This window comes from Sander vitreus, chromosome 19, assembly GCF_031162955.1.
Source record: "Sander vitreus isolate 19-12246 chromosome 19, sanVit1, whole genome shotgun sequence".
Lineage (NCBI taxonomy): Eukaryota > Metazoa > Chordata > Actinopteri > Perciformes > Percidae > Sander > Sander vitreus.
The window spans coordinates 4,111,637-4,131,693 of NC_135873.1; the positions used below are offsets into that span (position 1 = coordinate 4,111,637).

Consider the following 20,057-nt stretch of genomic DNA (forward strand, 5'->3'; position numbering starts at 1 on the left):
CCAGTGCTAAATGAATGGGACTCTATGGAGCTAGACGGCTAAATTTGTTTCTTTCGCCTGATTGTTATTGAGAAATTTCAGATTTGATTGTAGTTTTTGCAAGTTCAACATGGATTATAGGTCAAAAGTTGAATGAACGAGTACTTGTGTCCTTTTGATTTCTTACAGGTTGAGTCGTTGTTGTCCATAACACGCTAGCATTCTGCTAATGAATGCTGATTGGTCAGTGAAAGACTGATTACGATCGGAGATCCCGCTTGACGGCATCCAAAGCAGAACCAGAATGTCACAGTGAATATTTCGGCATGGTCTTTAAAACATTAGCAAACGTCTTTCTAGCACGTGTATTAACAGGGAGAGTCTAACCTGTCAGCCGTGTTGTCGATACTTCGAGAGAACAAAGGAAGCGACTCAGAGCTTGCCGTAAAGCAGTATCTCTGGCCGTATGTGTATGACGTCACTGACATTTTAAAAGGCTTTTTAGAACAAAAAAATCTAACACCCAGCAGTGTGTATTTTCTTAGCCTCCCCTTTCGAATGCAACATTCAAATTACTAGACAAAAAATGATATCCTGAGAAAAGTGGATTTTGAGGGGTATAGCTCCATAGAGTCCCATTCATTCTGCACTGGCCTGTGAGCGCCCCTTATACGGAACTCTGATGGAACTGCAACCAGTTCAGAAGCCGAAAGCAACGAGAGAGTGGAACTGTTTCCCTTAGAACTTTTGAACTTTCTTTGCCCTGCTCTTCAGTCTGATGGCTCCTGTTTATGGTGGAGTTTAATCATTGGTGCCATCTTGTGACAAATCAATACGGCAACCATTTAAAAACCCTCTAAATGTTCAGGCTGTTCTCATGAACCATTTGTACATAAAGCTACTACAAGTAAACTTTCATAGCGAGATAAAAATAAGCAAAAATAAATATTCATCCCCACCCTCTTTCAGTGATCTTGAACAAACCTGGAAGATGAACTTTGCTATTTTTGTTTGTGTTGCTGACACTCTTTACTATGGAAACCAGAGTGAAGCACAATGGGATTGCCTAACTGGTTTGGAATACCCACATACACTCAGACATGGATGATGAATTGTAATATAAGAAGTGGTCAGAATGTGGCTGTAATGCTACACCTAAAGCCCCAACAAAGTTTAGAATGTAAGGAACCTTTTTCAAGTTTCTGAAAGAATAACTCGGAAGCTAATTTGACTAGCAAATAAGATTAAACAGATGACTTGATTTAAAAGCTTAAGTTTATGTATTTTGCATACATCACATTACATATGGAATGGTAGGTTAACATTTTGTGAACGTGTTTATTCACGTTCTTGCTGAGAGTTAGATGAGAAAATTGATACCACTCAGCTAGTTTTTGGTTCTCTCTGCTGTTCATAGATATGCCATAAAACCAAAACTGTTTGTTTGCATACATTTTGTTTAAAACACTGTATTACGGCTATCTTGGCCAGGGCTCACTTGAAGAGATTTTGGAATCTCAAATGGAATTTATCAGGTTAAAAAATGTTTGTGATAATGAGCTGAAAAACTGATTTGCAAAGGTGTGTAAAAGTTCTGTAGGCTATATGCACAATAGTTCATATGATTCAATGTAAAAGCTATTGATTAAAGCCACTTTAAAACGTACAATATGCAACTTTCTGCTGCTAGGGGTCTCTCAACCAAAACAACTGGATTGTAAACACGGACTTTTGATGTTAGGAAATTGCGTGGAATTATGAGAGTTTAGTTTTTATTGTTAATCGTCGCTGATTAGAATGCATCTGTTCACGGACGAGTGTTCCCATTCAAGTTTATTCACGTTACGTTTAGAAATGTTACATATTGTACCTTTAAGCCATTTGACAATCAAGCAAAACAAACAGGATTTTAATAAACAAAAATCTCACAGTAATGAGAAAGTACATTGATATACATGTGGGGAACATTAGTTTGACAGTAAGGATTACACAGAGGCATTATGAATTGAACTCAAAGAAAAGGATACAAACGTTTAACGCAGCCATTAGGGTTCAAGAAAGTTTTTGAAAGAAGCTTTAGCTGGAAATGTAAGACACAGTAACAGTTGAACATGTGTTTAACATAATACTAACTCATCTCCATGGTATTTAGATGAAATGTAAGGTTTCCTTTCCTGCATGGCACATGCTTTTTTAAATCATGCTCATCCCACAACATGGTATGAACAAATATGTAACAGAATATAATGTAGCTTAACAAAATGACATGCCAATGTTTTCTTATGCAAGCGAAAAAGGCGTTGTTTAGCTAAGCTCAGAGGTTTTAGATGTCAGGCCAATAATTAGCCTGACATCTGGAATCCAAGGTCTACTAACCTCCAAAAAGGTGGCCTATTCTAAGCAGCATTTACATGCAGTGATTAGCACTCATGTTTGGCATTTGGCCGATGTACCTCTCAAAATGGACAGGACGGCACTGGTTTACAATCACAAGCCACAATAACATAACTCCTGGAATTAACTACATTTTGAACTATGCAATTGTTGTTGCTAACCGTAACATAATAAAATGGCAGGGCTTTGGGACTGATGCATAAGTTACCTACTCTAGGACATAACAGCGGGCGGCCATAGCCTGATCTGCTCAATATATCCCTGATACTGGGGCTCGAAGAAGGACTGGTGAGGTCTGCTGCAGAGTCGCTTGTTCTTTATGTACCGGTGTAATGAGATGGCATTGATATAGTAAGACCTAGTTTTATGACACTCTGAAACATGTAAATGCATTTTTCAGCATGTGTCACGGTCTGTCAGGAATGGCTTGGACCCAAATGCAGTTTAGATGATTTATTAAACAAAAATGAAGTACATACCAAAAGTGTCCAGAAAACAACAGGCAAAAACTAATTCCAGAACAAACAGAACCTCAAAAATCAGAACTCAGAGACGAAAGGTAGACTCCAGACACGAACACACAGCAACAGACTACACGGCAAACCAAATGAACAGAAACATAATGCTCCCACACAAGACAAAGACAACACAGATACTAAATACACAGGTTAACAAGGACTAACAAGAAACAGGTGACACAACAGGTGAAACAAATCAGGGCAGAACAATCAAACAGGCGGGAAAACAAAAGACAGGAAGTAAACTAGATAGGACAAGGGAGACAAGACAGACTTCAAAATAAAACAGGAAACAGAACATCACAATCATGACAGCATGTCAAAAGAAAAACCAATCAGAGCCGAGGAGTCTCTAAAGTAGTGTCAATTACTGCTTGTGAACTGCAGTCAAACGGTCAAACTAGGCAATGCTGACCAACACATTTTAGTGTAGGCACCTGTTTGGCTGTAAAGTGAAAAAAGTTTGCTCAGCAGTGCTTGGTTTTGGCTCAACTGTTTTCATTATAATATGGCAGCCGGGTCACAAACATTTTCATTTACAGCTAAACAATAGACTAAAGCATGTTTCTGAAAACATTTGAGGTGAAAAAGTTCATGAGATGTCATTGACACTGTGGCTCTGATTGGTTGTTTCCCTTATGCCATTAGGAGCAGCAGGAAGAGGCAGAGGAACAGGATTTTTTCACAGATCTTATGTAGAACTGTCAACACATAGTGACAGTTTCAGCAAATGGGACAAAAAAGTTTTTTTTTTTTACATTTTTTATAAAAAAAAGCTACCAACTGTAGCTTTAACCCTTTAACTCACATTTGCCAGTCACTCTTAGAGTTTCTGTTAAAGGACTGGTTAATGATGTGTCTCCAAACAAATCTGTTGTACGCATTGTTGTCAGGGTTATACACACAAGGCGTATTGTTCCCATGAACAAGGGCAAGAGTGAACGTGATGGCGATCAGGAGAACAAGGTTCATCTCGTCTGGAGAGAAAGAGAAAGAATGAGAGTTTTGTTGCAGTAATTGGTGCTGTAGATACGGCATCTAAAATGAACATCCACAAAGTGCAAAATGAAAGTCTCTGGTGAATCAATCAGCATTGTCACACTGGCTTGAAATGTTTTAAAGTGCTCATATTATGCTCATTTTCAGGTTCATAATTGTACTTAGAGGTTGTAACAGAATAGGTTTACATGGTTTAATTTTCAAAAAACACCATATATTTGTTGTACTGCACATTGCTGTAGCTCCTCTTTTCACCCTGTGTGTTGAGCTTTCTGTTTTAGCTACAGAGTGAGACATCTCGCTTCTGTACCATCTTTGTTCGGAGTTGCACATGCACAGTAAGTACTGCTAGCTAGTCAGTTGCAGAGCATGAGGGAGTGCCATGCTAGCAGCTAGGCGAGTATTATAACGTGTGTTACAAAGTGACGCACGTTCATCACGGAAGTAAAGGCTGGACTACAATAGAGCTGTTTGGAGCAGTAGTGTTTTCTGTTGGAGATGGTAAGTCCCTTTGGGTTGGACATTGGGCTTTTTCACTTTGTAAACCTATAATGTGCACAAAAAAGATATATAACACAATAAAGGAAAGGGGAAAAGCCAAAAAGCATAATATGAGCACTTTAAGATGATAGTATTTTAATATTTTATAGACAGATGTTCTGGCTTATTGCCATATAACTTTATATTTAAACATTTCAGTAATCTCACATGTTTAAGGAAGGTTGCATTTCTAAAGAAATAAAAAAAACTCAAAATTGACATAAAGATGCAAGTCTCTCTACCTAACTTATTTTGATTCAACAATTTTTTTAAATTATTTTGTTTGTCATTCATTTATTTACAGTGTATGTTCCTCCACATATTTTCTTCTGTATGTTGTATTTATTACTTTTATATTGTGTCACTATGTTCTGCACTGCTTTTATTGTTAAGCACTTTGTGATGTCTGATCTAGAAAAAGGTTCTCTATAACTAAACTTATATTTAAAATAGTTTGGCTCACCGGATGTACATTACTGGGATAACGCCTGATTCCCTTCCTCTATCTCCGCTTTGCATGGACACTGTGGCTGCAGCCGGAGCTTTAAACCCAGACCTTTTGTTCTTCCTATCCCCGAATTATTAAGTGCAGTAGCCAGAAATAGGTGAGACTAGTCTAATAGGTAAACCATAAGAAGAAGAAAAACTGATTCTTATAATAAAACTAAAAAACAATTGCTTTGTGAGAGATGAGGTTTTCTTACCTGCTCTGATCAATCAGCCTGTGTATTATAAATGTTGCTGTGTTAGTCTGCTTGAGATCAATACAAAATGAAGTCTCTGATAGAAGTGCAGTAATATTTCTCCCTTTTTAAACCGCCTCTGGTCTTGTGACCATTTGATCACAACCAATCATTTTAGCCCAAAGAGACAGCCAATTAAAATACTGCAAACTTACATTTTACCATTTATGTTTATGATCATTACTGGATAAACTAATGTGGCAACACAAACCAAATGCTACATGTTTTTCTGTAGTTGCGCATGACACAGGAGAAGAAACTTCATTACTTGATTAAGATGTTAGAAAGCAGTGGGAGTGTAGCTGTAATGGCTCAATCTTCAAATGGCAAAACCACAAAATTACAGCATGGATTGTTTTATTGTGTTCCCCAAGGTCTTAGTGTCTTAATGTGGTATTTTGGAGGGATTTCTGACCATTTTTATCAATTCTCAAGTGGTCAAAAAGGGTTACATTTAGCACCAAATCTGTATTAACCAATTATTGTATAACAAAGTATCAACCCTAAAACTGATGCAACAACTTATAAGATATAATAGGGCATGGGAATGGGCATCATATACTTCTGTCATAATGTTCTAAGACGTGCTGGATACTGTGACCTTTTGTAGTAACGCTGCATGTTGTTTTCGCCTAGTTCCTCAATTTTTTCACTTTTTTTTTAGCCGTGGAGAATAAAGGATTGCTCAAATCCATTTCTCTTTAAAGGCACCAATATTCTTCATAATGTACAGTCACCTTTTGGTTTGTGAAGCAACAGTGGAAGATTAAAAAGTGCTTTTTTCATGCAGTTTCAACTGTTTGCAGTGATGCAATAATGTTACAGTGATATTGTGCAAACAGCAACCCGGCTGCTCCTTTCACTGACCCATCAGGTCAGCCAGATAGTTTGGGTATAAGATTAATTGAAACAAAAGTGAGCCAGTCCATCTTAATATTTTAGTCCTTTAATCTCATGGTCACCCTGTTTGTCTGAGTCAAAGTTTTGGTCTTCATGGACCAAGCTCAAGATGATATTAACAGATAGATGGCCTCACCTTTGTCTCTCCGGCGAAGTGTAAAAATTAAACATAAATATTTTACCGAGGCAGACATACACCATAGTCTCTACAAAGAGTTCCCCAAAGTTGGTCAAGAGACATTCAATCTCTCTGTATCCATTTGGAGCAATAAGCCCAGCATTTGCTGCAAAAATGAATTTGTTCTACATGTATGAGGAGACTCCGGACCCCATTTACACTTGAAACATCTTGGTAGAGATGGGTGTCTTGAGATCAGATTTATTTTTTATTTACAAAAGTGTAAATTGCACAGAAGAAGCATCAACACAGGTTAAAAGGAGGTGATCTGAGAAACATTGTAGCCAGGCAGATGTTATAAAGGTGTAAATGCATCTGCCTCTTCCAGACGTATAAGTAAGCTTTATTACTCCTATTATTCCTGCTAACTGAAGGTGATAAAACCATTGTTTACTAGTATTGCTAACATGTAATTGATGTGTGTTTGAGACAAGCCATGGACCTTTTAAGTATATGCAAGACAACATTATCAGTAGACCATCCAGGTATATTTCTGCCTCTAAGACAGGTGCACATATTACAATCTGTTGTATCAAAATGACAGTGGTTCCCAACCTTACTGTCTTGTGATCCTTTATAGCCAATGTCTACTTGATTGACCTCAGAATCCCTCATACTGTACAGTCACATTTTGGCTCGTGAGGCAACAGTGGAGGAAGTTTAAAAAGTGCATTTTCATTCAGAGTTTTAAGGTCAAGAGGCATTCGATCTGTCTGTACTCATTCATTTTCTTTTGAACAATAAGCCCTTCCTGCAATGAATGAAGAGAAAGATGGATTGCAATCAGATTTGTCAGATCTGGCAAACAGAGATGCATATGTGGCTAAGTGTAAATAAAGGTTTATTGAATCTATTTTAATTGTTTCTGAATATGGGACACTTGAAATGATTGAACACAAAGAGAAACAGGTCTGAAGAATATGCATGGCTTTCAGTTACATCAATAAGTACAACTTCAAACATGTTTTATTCTTTTATTATTACCAAAACGTGAAAAATAAACTGAAAAATGTAAAAAAAAATAAAAAATCCCCAAATGCCAGTTATCTTCACGTATTTTAACTTACTATAATGCATAAGGATTATATTTAAGTAACTTTATATATCCTGTCGTTTTATTTGACTTCATTTTATTATATTAAAATGTAAATGTTTGTATGCCTGTTCTATGTGTGTAAAGGGGCTACACCTTGAATTTCATTGTGCAACCTTGTTTTGTAAAATTACAAATAAATATTGTAATACCAGCGAACTGGTAAATTAAGACATCAGCAGAAGTCATTTCATATCAGGAACACCAGAAACCACATGACGACACAAATGGTTGAACATATAACATGATACAGAGGTAAAGAAGGACCTGGAAAGAATGTTTACAAAATGTTGACCTTATATGAAGTATAGAAAATTACCAGTGGTTAAATGTAACTGAGTACATTTACTCAAGTACTATACTTAAGCATACATTTGACACACTTATAATTTGAGTATTTTCTTCTCCTGCCACTTCATACTTTCTACTCCACTACAGTTCATAGGGAAATATTGTATTTTTAATCCACTACAATTATTTGACAACTTAAATTACTTCACAAATTAAACATTTTTTTCCCCCCGATTAGTTTATTCATTGATTAGTCGAATAACCGGAAATTAATTGGAAACTTGTTAGTCATTTTTCATGCAAAAACATTTTATGGTTCCAGCTTCCAAATGTCAAAATGGGCTACTTTTCATTTGAATAATTTAAATTTATATTGAACTACTCTTTTGACAAAAAATGTGTGAAGGCGTCACTTTGAGCTCTGGGTAATTGTGATGGCATTTATGCCCATTATCAGAATGTTTACAAACCGAACAACCGATTTGTATTGATTGAGTATATAATCAGCATATGAATCATCAAAATAATCATTAGTTGCAGTCCTATACAAAATAGTAAAAAAAAAAAGAAAAATAAATCACCCAACCAACCAAATACAGGAGCAAAATCAGGTAAACAACCTTTAAACACCTTAGATACAGTAACTAGGCTAGAACACCAAATTAAACCCTTTGGTTGTGTCATGAAACACCATGTACACTGCCCATCTACTGACTGCAACTAAACACCGTCACTGAGTGCGATACGGCAGGACCAAACCATTTCACGCAGATACAGGGGGGTGGTCAGTCTATATGGATGTTTACTTTTTGGTCAATGGGGATATTCAACTTTTACTGCCAAAAACAAGTAAAAACAAAGAGATCATTAATTGTATTATTATATAATACTGAAATATATATATACAGAATGATGATGGTTTTTACCTATTTTTTGGGGCCCCTGTCACTCATGGGCCCTTGGAATTGTCCTAACTTTTCCTCCCTATACGGTGCCCCTGCTCACAGCAGAGATAATCAGAGGATGAGAGTTATTCTCATTTTGTTTAAGATGTGGACTGAAATATGGGGAAATCTCACCGCTGAACAAACACTCAGTAAACGAGTAGATGTGAGATCGAGCCGTCACATCGTAAAAGGACACGAGACCTTCATCATAATCCACAAACACGCCCACCTTCTGAGGTTTCTCCGTCAGTGAGAGGCTGGTGGGCGGTTCTGTCAGGGCTGCGTACTTTTTATCTTCGTAATGTACCGTAACCCAGTAACCGTTATCTGGCTTCAGCGAGAGTTTCCCCGTGCGGTTTGCATCACGTCTTGCCACACCCAGATCCCACCCTGTTTTGTTGCTGACCTCCACCTCCCAGTACGACTTCCCAGAGTTCAACCTGTTGAGCCCCAGGATGCTGCCGAAGGTGTCAAACCTCCGTGGAGCATCAGGAACTATCTGGTTCTTTCCTCCATCTCTCACTGTTTTCAAATCAGGGGAAAGAACAAGGCACCGGTGTGCAGAGGCTGGATCCAGCTTTACATCCACTGCAGTGGAGGAAAAAAATGGAAATGGAATGATGATGCACTTCATTTCGGTGAAACTGTAATACTACACATACTGTATGTTGATGCTTAAGAATTTTAGGTTCAATTATTAAACTACAGCGGTCTTCAGATTCAACTGAGTCTCAACTAGTGCAGAAAATGTCCATCATTCTTCTGTGATAGAAGAATCAGTTTTTAGTGGGGTAGTGAAGGTGAAATATTGATCATTTGGTGTTGGAAGGTATATTCCTGCCACTTTTATAACAATCCAAACTTACACACAATATCGATGTTCTACATGTAGAAACGTATCATTTTCTGAAACAAGATCACAGCTTTGTGATAGTTGCTCCAAAGAAAACCCACAGAATCAGTTGTTTCAGGAAAAATGCCCTAAAGAAACATGTTTATGTTCAAGTGGCACAAGTGGATGGTTTGGTAAAGAAATTGTCAGACTTGTTGCCCGTTTACAACCATGTGTCAGTGTGGTCCAAAACATAATGGCGTGCTCATTGGGATTAACCTTGAAACGCACTCAAATGTTGGTGCTCTTGAAGAAAAATAGCTTAAAATCTTCAAATGTGCAAAAGAGGAAAGACTTCAGGCGTAGAGGAGCGAGAGTATTTGGGAGTTTTGATAAAAAGCCTTTTAAGGGTTACGTGGCTCGTTAAATAAATGACAATTTAAATAGGCAAGTTTTAACATGCGGGTCTTCTTCAGGCTGGCAAATGAAGAGACAGCACCTGAGCCTGACTGCTTTATGCATGCACTGAGGGCGGGGGGGGTGTCGCCTAATAGGGTAATTTGGACAACAGGTGGAAGATAATGAGAGTTATTCCAGGAGTACTTCCCAAATATTTCACAAACCAAACAACTAAAACTCTATGGAAGTTAAATTAGAATAAACATGATCATTTACTCAAATAAAAACATAGGCTACTATACAGTAAGATTTGTATTGAAATAAATGTTTCACAATAAAGGAAATAGTTTTCTTCATTTAGGTTTGCATTACATTAGAAAATCTGACAGGTCTCTCTCGGGAGGAGTGTGCTCATATCCCTAATATAGCAGTTGGTTTGACCCATTCCAAACCCTCATTTCTTTGTAGTCAATCATTACGGTTGCATGCATATACATTTAGCTTTTTATTGCACACGTGTTCAGAGATTCTATCCTTAAGGCATCTTTATGTGCATCAAGACCCGCAAAGGTGGCGTTATAGAAATGTCTCAGATTCTATGTCCTTCTGAAATCATGACATGTTGTAGTTTCAAAGACATTGGAGGTACCTAAAGGATATTGCTGAGCTTCTTTCGTCACATACATCCCCTCTGTGTGCTGAAAGATAACTTTGTGCTAATATTAATTTTATGGTTGGGGCTCATCTATAAGACATGAGGGAGAAGGCTGTTCCTAAATCGGGGTCACTTTTTAAAAAAGCCCATTTGGAATGAATAATTAATCTATTTGTTTGTGTGCTGTACTGTGTTACATACAGATAGATACACATGTTTGAGTCTTATGTAATCAACCACTGCAGTTGATTTGTCAGGCTTTTTTTTTTATAATCCATTGATATGTTATTTATTGGCTCTATCTTTGAGTCAATGTGAGGACTATCGGCCTCTATCTCAAAGTCTGTTGTATCACATTTGCCTTCATCTTTGAAACTGCCCAGTATATTTCTTTTTAAATGGGGATGATGAAAGGAATGGTAGTGTTGTTCTTTCAGATTTTCAGAACTTAATGCAACAGTATATCCTAAATAAAGAAATTGATTTCAGACCTTTTTTGTGGATTTATTGAAATACAAGTTTAATCAGCAATTAATCATGTTTAGCCTTATTTAACTTTTTTCTTGGAGTTTTTTAGTTTAATTTGTGAGATCTTTGGGAAGTACTCCTTGCATGACTCTCATTATCTCCCACTTGTTGTCCCAATTACCCAATTAGGACACACCGCTGAAGAAAACCTGTCACAGTTGAAACCAGTTGATATTCTTAATTGTCATGAGCAAGCCATGTAACCTACAAAGGCGCTTATATATATATATATATATATATATATATATTATTTTAAACTGTAAAAATTAAAAAATAAAATATATATATATATTATTTTTATTTTTATTATTTTTACGGTTTAAACGAAAGCTGTTTTCTTTTCAACCGTAACCACAATTGTTCCCTAACCAAAATGTCTTCCTGTTTAATAAGTCAACATTTTAATGTTTTGAGTCACACACCTGCAAATGTGGGAATCCTCTTGAGTTCTGTGGAAAGAGAAACTGTATTCAAACAATTGACTATGAATTAAATACAGACATGAATTAACTTAAACTTTAATATACAAACCTTGATAAACTTAAGGCGTACTCACCAACAGACGAGAGTTCTTCCAGTTTGCGGTGAATTTCTTCCATCATGTTTGATGTTGTAGTTCTTAGCGACCCGAAGCAGAATGAAGTGTCAACAGTGACACTTTTCCAATCTCGATATTCTTTCAGGCCTGGAGAAACCTGTGTGAGAAATGTCCTTTAATCAGTATAAAATCATTTTAATGAATCAGAAATACAAAATGGGTGGAAAAATACTTGAGCAGAGAGTGAATATTGGTTTAGCTTCCACCTATCTGGATATTGTCCTCAGATTCTGACATCTAGCAGAACAAAAGCATAATGACTTATTCCAAAAGCTTGGATGTCTCACCTGCAAGTCTGGCTTTCTGTCCAACTCATCAATGGTCTTTTTGAGTTTGTCAATTTCATTTTGCAGCTTCTGGACTAGATCTTGTGCCTCTCTCTTCACTCTCTTTCTCCTTAAAATAGCATACAGTGCATCAGGCATCAGTTAGATTTATTCACTGATTATTCACCTAACTGTGGTGTTCATATCGTATATTACTGGTTTATATTCTGAGCCATGCATGACTGACCTCTCGTCCAGAGGTTGAAGGGCTTTCTGCCGTGTGTTCTCCACGACTCTCATCACCTCTGAGAACACGTTGTTGATCTCCAGCCATTCAGCATCCAAGCTTCCCTGAAAAGAGTAGCGGACAGTCAGGATGTTAAAGAAACGTTAATCAAAACTCAAAAAGTAAATAATCTGCTGCCGCTCACCTTGCAGGTCTTTACAGATGATGTGACTTCAGCCATCTTTTGTTCTCTTGTCTGAATTTCCAGTTGTAAATCAGCCCTCATCCTGTCTTGCCTTACCTTGATTGAAGAGAAAAAGTACTTATTGGTAGGCACACATTGTAGTGACCACTTGCATACACACACACACACACACATACACACACACACACACACACACACACACACAAGTACAACAACAGCATTAACGCAAGAATTGGGATTTATAAATGGCAAACTTGCTGGGTAAATGAGGGGTCCTCCACGGACACTGTGACCCAGGCGTACACACAGAAACGGGTGAAATGAGAAACGGCGACACGGACGGCAAATGGATGAAACACGTGAAACTGAGACCATTGTGTGAAACAAATCGAAATGTTGCCTCTTATTGATGATATGAAGAATTCACAAAAGACATTCTTACAATTAATATCCTACACAAACACCTGTTTAATCTCTCTGTGGTGAAAAACAGACACAAAAAAACAAGATACTATCGTAAATTCAAATGAAGATATATTTGCAAAAAAAACTCATATGTTCTGTAGCCTAATTATATTGGCATGTTATGGAATTTATTATCGTAAATAATACAATAAACAGGACAAATAGGCCTAATGTTTACACTGATGCTGTTTTCGATGCCTCCGTCTGGCGGAGCACGTTGTTTTAATGTGGTCATCATATACAGTATAATAGTGTTTTATACAGTGTTTATTTTTATGGCTTTAAATCGTTTTATTTTTGTTTTAAATGTTTGGATTTATTGTCGGTCTAAAACATGTTTTAAAATTGTGAAAGGTGCAATAGAAATAAAGTTTGACTAATTACATGTTCCTTGCGCAGAAGATGAATTCCGACACCTTTAGCTTTTTAGATACAATCAAACTGATGGGTATGAAATGGCATTCCATCACCATGCCTAATGACACCCAATGGCTGTTTTTGCACTGTTGGAAGATGTAGCAAATGGAGACAGACAGCAAGAAGACTTGCTGACAAACGAGGACGAGTGGCCTCAGAGCTGGTTCCGACTTCCTCGAGCTGTCCTGTTGACTCTCTGTGCTGTTTTGGGCCCAGCTTTACAGAGAGGAGCACTCGGTGAAACCACGCCGTGCCGGTCCCACTTTAAGAGGGGTCAGCTCTGGTGTCCCGTGGCAAAAACACTTTTTCGATGTAGCGCTAGGCTTCTGCATCAACTTTAATATTGGATCATTTATTTTTAAATTTGTGACGTTAACTGCGTCTGCAACATGTTGCCACTTTACAGCTTTTTTGGAATTAGTAATGCCCACACTGTGCCCTCCAAACATCTTATCCTCTTTTCCACCTCTCCAAAAAAAACTACAACTTCACATTGAGTGAAATTTCCTTTTCTTTGTTTTCCTCTCTGTGCATGTCGTTATGAATAAATATTAATCAGGGGCGTTTCACTGACTATTTATAGGCAACAATGGGCGTGACATGAAGCTGCCAAAGCTGTGCCACATTGACATTTTTTTACATGTCATTTAGCTGACCCTTTTATCCAAAGCGACTTCCAATTAAATGCTTTCAACCTTGAAGGTGCAAACTCCAGACAACAAGTAGTAAGTGCAAGTACATTAGCTTTAAATAAGCAAAGCTACAAAGAGCCATATGAAAGTGCAGCTTCAAGAATATATATATATATATATATATATATATATATATATATATATTTATTTATTTATTTTAATATATATTTATCCGAATTGCAGTCGGAAGAGATGTGTTTTTAGCCTTTGTCGGAAGATGCGTAGGCTTTCGGCCATCCTGATGTCAATAGGGAGCTCATTCCACCATTTAGGAGCCAGCACAGCAAACTGTTTTCGTTTAGTGATTTGTTGTCCCTTGCTGAGGGGGCAGCATGCAGATTGGCTGATGCAGAGCGGAGTGGAGGAATTGTGATTTATAAAGGAAAACCGTAGGACGTGACGTGCACACGGTTTATAAATCAGAATATTTATTTTCGTACTCACGTCCCTATGTTTCATCCAGCACGCCACTTCTGATGCAAATTTACTGCATGGTTTTATAAATGAGGCCTCAGGTATTGGTTGATTTCACTGAAAACAACAAATGTCAACCTGCTGGTGGACTAGAGAAAACAAATCAGGCACTAGGATACAACATCTGGTAACCATGAATTTCTGTACAAATGTTTCTGCCAATCTATCTAGTAGATGTTGAGCCATTTCACTGAATGAGGGAAACATTTGATTTCATGGTGGCATTAAATAAAAAGTCAGAGGATCACCCAAATCAGTAGGATTTGTCTTCTGGGGACCATGAATCTCTAAAAACAGATATATGCATTTGAATGCAGAATCTGTAGGCAACAGGCCATGATGTTTGTATCTAAAGTGTTCTGGTTTTCTGTTTGTAGTCCATTTATGGTCCAAGCAGTATTGACCAATCACATTTGAGCGGGCTTTGCGCAAAAGAGTGCAGGAATGCATTGGCCGTAATGCAATCACAGAACTCATTGGCTATCGCCTGACGACAATTTAGGTTTTTATTAGTTTAACATTTATTTATTTGTGAAACAGTGTGGTCGTAGAAGTCATCTCTCAACTCCATTTGTGTGTCCCAAGTTGCTAATCAGACTATAAACAATGACCGGCGCACAGAAGAGAGGGTCTTGGTCCGGATATACGTTATCTGTTGCCCACAGAGCACAATCATCCTCAGACTGATAGCCTATGGGTTCCGCCATTCGGGGGACCATAAATATCTCGACCAAATTTCATGGAGATTCATGAGTGGTGTGGACTGACTGACCAACAGACTGACATTGCATCCCTTTAGCCACACCGCTAGTTTTGGCTAATAACAATACACTCTGTTAGTAGAAGTTCAGTACCTTTTGCCGTTTTTGAGCCTCCCTCTCTATCTCCCTCTCCTTCTCTCTCTCCATCTCCTTTTCTATGTCATTTGGTGGGACTGTTGTTTCCTGAACTGTGGTTGTTGGAAGATCCCAGACCAGTTGCCCCACCTAAAGGATGAAAGCACTCAATGCAAGCTGGACCAAATGATAATAAAACTTCTCAGTCTCCAATGGATCTATTAAGGAAAATATATTTGAAAGTGGTGCATGGTTACAAAACACAATTCTATAAAATGATATCCAACAGGTAAAAACTAGTTCTATGCAAATGCATCTGTACAAAAGAAGTGATTCACAGGATGAAACTGGATTTGCTCTCCAGCGCGACATTGAAACAAGTCGAGAATCTGCTGTACCTGCTGCGCACTGGTGGAGAAATCAAGTGCTCGACGAGCGTTGGTGGTGGTGGTTTGATGTGTTGTGCTGTAGTGCTGTGGAGTTTCAAACACTGCAGAGAAAGAAGTTGGTGACCGTCAAACAAAGCTACTTTGAAAATGTTGTTCCAGTTCTGAATGAAATACAGTGATAGAGCATACGCTGTTTGTTGGTCTGCTTCACTGTGACTTCTGCGGCTGTGGGATTTGCTTGGGTGCTGAGGATCTGAGACACCGGCATCAGCAAAGGCTGTCAGAGAAAAGTGGAAGATGAGATTTTATGGGTCTTACTCAACAACGCATTGTTAACTTTTCCGGATCACTCAATATTTCCACAACACATCAACCTGTTTTTACGTAAATCTCTTACCTGTACCTGTGCACCATTGGCGAAATCAAGCGCTCGATGAGTTTGGTCTGAGTATGTGACCGTTTGCAGAGATTCCTGTTCATTTTCCATCACTGTAGGGAAAGAGGACGGCTAACTGTTAAACACAGCTGCATTGTGTAACTCCCAGTGATGAATAAACTATGATTAAAATGCATACTTGATTTGATCATCTTTAGTACAGTTTCTTTGTCTGCAGGCATCTTTGGGGTGGTGAGGTTTGAAGACGTAATCTGTCCGAGAGAGGCAGGAAACAAGATTTTAAGGGTTTTATTTGGCGCTTACGTACATCAACTTAAATTGTTAAAAAAAACCACTCTTACATTAATTTGTTCATTCAACATTCCATGCCACTCATCTGTGTTCATCAACCTTGCTGTCTTGAATTCAATTATCCTATAACTCTAATATCCATAATGATTTTTGTTTTTATATAACAGATAACTTATAAACAAGCTTTGTCCTCAATTGATAATGCAATTTTTTGCTTGCATATACCTCCTTCTTGACTGGAGTAATCCAGTTAATTGGTCTACTGTCCTTTGGAGGAGATTCTTCCCGGCGGTACTGTTCAATCTCTTGGATCCTCATTCCCTTTGGCGTGCATCCCATCATCCCCTGGTGAGTTCTCAGGCCATGGTAAGACGTCATTTTGGACCAACCGCAGTGGCAAACCTGGAGGCTCATGTCTGATGAAAAGTCTGTTTAAGACAGAATTGAAGAATCAATTTTCAGAATACTACATAAAGCCTACCGAATATCTCTTTTGGAGAAAAAAAAACATATTTCCTCAAATAAAAATAAGAAAATGGTTCCTTTTTCCAAGTAGATGCTTTATTTAAAGCTGCAAAAACACAGCCATGTTATATTCAGTATTTAGGAGAAAATGGGGAAAACCAATGTGTGGTTCATTGTACTGTGAAGTTAAATGGAGTTAACACTGATATGGTGGGGGTGGAAGTAATGACTACATTTCCTTTCAGGGTTTCTTAAATCCATTGGCTGTCCAACAAAGAAGACATTTCTTGTAATGAGGTTTTTGTTGGCCCACTCTTTTACTCATTCTTTTGCGACTCATATGTCCTACTTTTGTCCATTTGCAGCAGGTAAATTAGAGACACTGGTGATAAAGATAGTACATAACTAAGGACCATAGATGAATTCAAAGAAGAATTGTGTCCCACTCACCAGACTTGGAAGAAGGGGTGATGATATTCATCAAAGGATCTTCTACTTTGATTGGAGGTCCCATGAAGGTAAATTTAGGAATGTAACTGGTCAATCTGAATTGGTCACTCTCAGGGATACTCATTCCCCTCGGTGTGCATCCCATCTTCCCCTGGTGGGTTCTCAGGCCGTGGTAGGTCGTAACTTTGGACCAGCCGCAGCAGGTGCAAACTTGGAGGCTCATGTCTGATGTGTTGAGTACCTGTAGAAGTTAAATGTACATTTTTATCCGTCAAAGATGGGTTTCTTTTTCATGCATTCTTCTATTATGTAACAGATTTGGATGGAATGATGGAAATTATTTCTTTTTGCCACAAATAGTATTTGTTTGTTTTTTTGTGGCAGAAAGAATTGTTTATCAGTGTCCATCGGAGACTTTTTTGGTGCATCATGTCAGTTTGCTTTCGAGTGCATAGGCCTACCTTTACACATTTTAAGCAGATAACCTTTTGTCTTTAGAAAGAAAGTAAGTACACATATTTGAGTGTGAACATACTCTGTTTTGACACCTGTCAAATGTCTGTCTAAGTCAATTAATTTCTTTCATATCAGTGGTTATTTATTTGTCTGTGCTGTTTGCAACCTGGATGTGTAGGACTGAGATTAGACAGTGTTTAGTCGCCCTCTAGTGGTACTCTAGAGTACTGTGCAGTATGTACAATACTCTAGAGTACCACTTTACCACTGCTGTGCATGACACACAGCCAGACACAACCAGGAAACAAATAAGGAATAGAAGGATTTTTTACTGCAGAAAGTTAGATGTCAATGTGGATAACCTCTCCTCTAAAAAAACGTTGTCAGTGTCATTAAGAGGCGCTTTTTTAAATGGGACTAAATCAAGTTTAACTAATGGGAGAAAATCTTGAAATAAGATGAGATAAGATCAAACTGTATTGTTCCCAGGAAGGGACATTTTGCATTGCAGAAGCACAAGAAGAAGAACAGAGAGGCACAAGATACAGATGAATTGAAAAAAAAAAAAAAAAAAAGATAAACCAAAGTGGCATAGATATTTGGGATAATTATGTATACATTAGTATGTTTTGCATAATAAATTACATTAATCAATGTGAAAAATAGTTAAATTAAACATTATATAAATTGTGAGTGTAGGCAATACGTGTTTATACTGTATAACGCATGCATGGATAAATAATACAATACAATAGCATATAATGAGAATGCTACATAATAAAAATGTGATATGATACAACCAACAGCAATAATAATAGTTTGTATATACATATTCCTATATACTAATTGTTCAACAAATACTATCTGTGTTAGATACATTGGCACAAAGTTTGGCAATGCACACACAGCATCGCTTTAAACCAATCAGAAACAGTTTTCGGCATTGCTACTAAGTCGACTTTGGACTAGAATCAGTTAATATCAACTCTGACAGTAGAACACGAGCTAAATATAACTTTCATCATAATAAACTTTATTGACAGCAGAACAGCCCATTATAAACAATTAGTCTACTACACACAATCCCCACTATGTTCCGTGTATTTTGTACACACCCTGAACCCTGTGGTTTAACACAGGCCAATTTATTTGCATTACTGCCCTGCCTGACTGTCAGCTACTATCGAAGTTGTTTGCACTGCTGTGTTATACAACCTGGGTAGCTGTAGACTTTATGTGACACACATCTGAAATCGCTCTTTTTTTGACAAACAGTTGTTTGAATAACACAATAAACTGCCCTCTTATAACTGTTATAAACACGTCTTAAAGTCGAATTCCTTTAAAGCATAAACGGATTTTAATATTAGGCCTATTTCCCTTTTCAACTGACATAATTTTGTCAAACATTTATACTGAGCATACAGTGCAGCGTGTTATTTTTTTCATGTTGCATCATAATTCTAGTAAACATTGCCAGATGTCCAGCAGCTTACCTTGCGCTCTCTAACCTCGACGCTCCTCTGAGTGATCTGTCTCTCATTTCCCGTCTCTCTTTCTATCCGTTCATCAACTGTTTCAGTTTCGATTCAGACAAAATAATCCTAAAGCTTTTCCTTTAATTGTCCCACGCGCGACTTGCAACACAAAATGTCGTGTTATTAAGCAAGACTCATCTATGTGTTGAGCTTACATATGATTAAAAAGAAAAAAATCACAATAATGTATAGTTTAAAAAAGGTGGACAAGGAATCTTGATTTTCCCTGTGCACTGACTAAAAAGGTAGTAGCCCAATAGGCCATACTATTGGGACTGCATACAGTACGCCAAATACTTTGAGCTTACACAGCATCTTTGACATGTTTATCTGAAAACATTTAAACATGTACTGTATAATGACTTCAGGAGTACATTCCAGTGGTGGAAGAAGTACTCAGATCTTGTGTGAAAGTAGCAATACTACAGTGTAAACAAGTACAAGTCCTGCATTCAAAATGTTACTTAAGTAAAAGTACAAAAGTATCAGCATCAGAATATACTTAAAGTACCAAAAGTAAAAGATTCCACTCCATTATTATAATTAGCGATGCATTAATGTAAGTGTCGCTAATGTTGCAGCTGGTAACAGTGGAGCTCATTTCAGCTACTTTATATACTGTACTGCTGGTTAACTTCATGTCACAATATATCACAATTCATTAGTTAATTTGTTTTGTAATAATAATCTAATTCTACAAAACTAACTAAAGTTATCAAATAAATGTAGTGGAGTAAGTACAATATTTGCCTCTCAATTGTAGCAAAGTATAATGTAGCGTAAAATGAAAATACTCAAGTAAGAGTACTTCAAAACTGTACTTACTGTAACTACGGTACTTAAGTAAATGTACTTAGTTACATTTCATCACTTGTAACTTAGTTTACAGTAAATGA

General features: G+C 37.5%; 1 protein-coding gene and 1 long non-coding RNA gene across 2 annotated transcripts; both read right to left on the minus strand.

The window, feature by feature from the left end:
- Nucleotides 1–1,859: 1,859 nt before the first annotated feature.
- On the minus strand, nt 1,860–5,255 carry LOC144534504 (uncharacterized). Its single transcript, XR_013503559.1, has 2 exons — nt 5,135–5,255; nt 1,860–3,868 (listed from the first exon to the last, which is right to left on the minus strand). It is a non-coding gene; the product is annotated as an uncharacterized LOC144534504 (long non-coding RNA).
- Nucleotides 5,256–7,211: 1,956 nt separating this feature from the next.
- Nucleotides 7,212–20,041, minus strand: LOC144534033 (uncharacterized). Its single transcript, XM_078275659.1, has 14 exons — nt 19,120–20,041; nt 17,168–17,408; nt 16,478–16,680; nt 16,140–16,212; nt 15,962–16,053; nt 15,754–15,841; nt 15,574–15,665; nt 15,194–15,325; nt 12,292–12,387; nt 12,108–12,211; nt 11,882–11,990; nt 11,553–11,691; nt 11,419–11,445; nt 7,212–9,170 (listed from the first exon to the last, which is right to left on the minus strand). Exons 2-14 carry the CDS (start codon nt 17,388–17,390, stop codon nt 8,620–8,622), a joined length of 1,929 nt encoding a protein of 642 aa, XP_078131785.1. The 5' UTR covers nt 17,391–17,408; nt 19,120–20,041; the 3' UTR covers nt 7,212–8,619.
- Between the last annotated feature and the right edge of the window lie 16 nt (nt 20,042–20,057).

What these genes read in the sequence shown, in the direction of transcription:
- LOC144534033 (XM_078275659.1), bottom strand. Translation starts at nt 17,390, where the DNA reads ATGAGCCTCCAAGTTTGCACCTGCTGCGGCTGGTCCAAAGTTACGACC. An exon ending in TCTCCACCAGTGCGCAGCAG is followed by an intron (nt 15,326 to 15,573) that starts GTACAGCAGATT and finishes TTCATCCTTTAG; the next exon opens with GTGGGGCAACTGGTCTGGGA. An exon ending in CATCTGTAAAGACCTGCAAG is followed by an intron (nt 12,212 to 12,291) that starts GTGAGCGGCAGC and finishes TACTCTTTTCAG; the next exon opens with GGAAGCTTGGATGCTGAATG.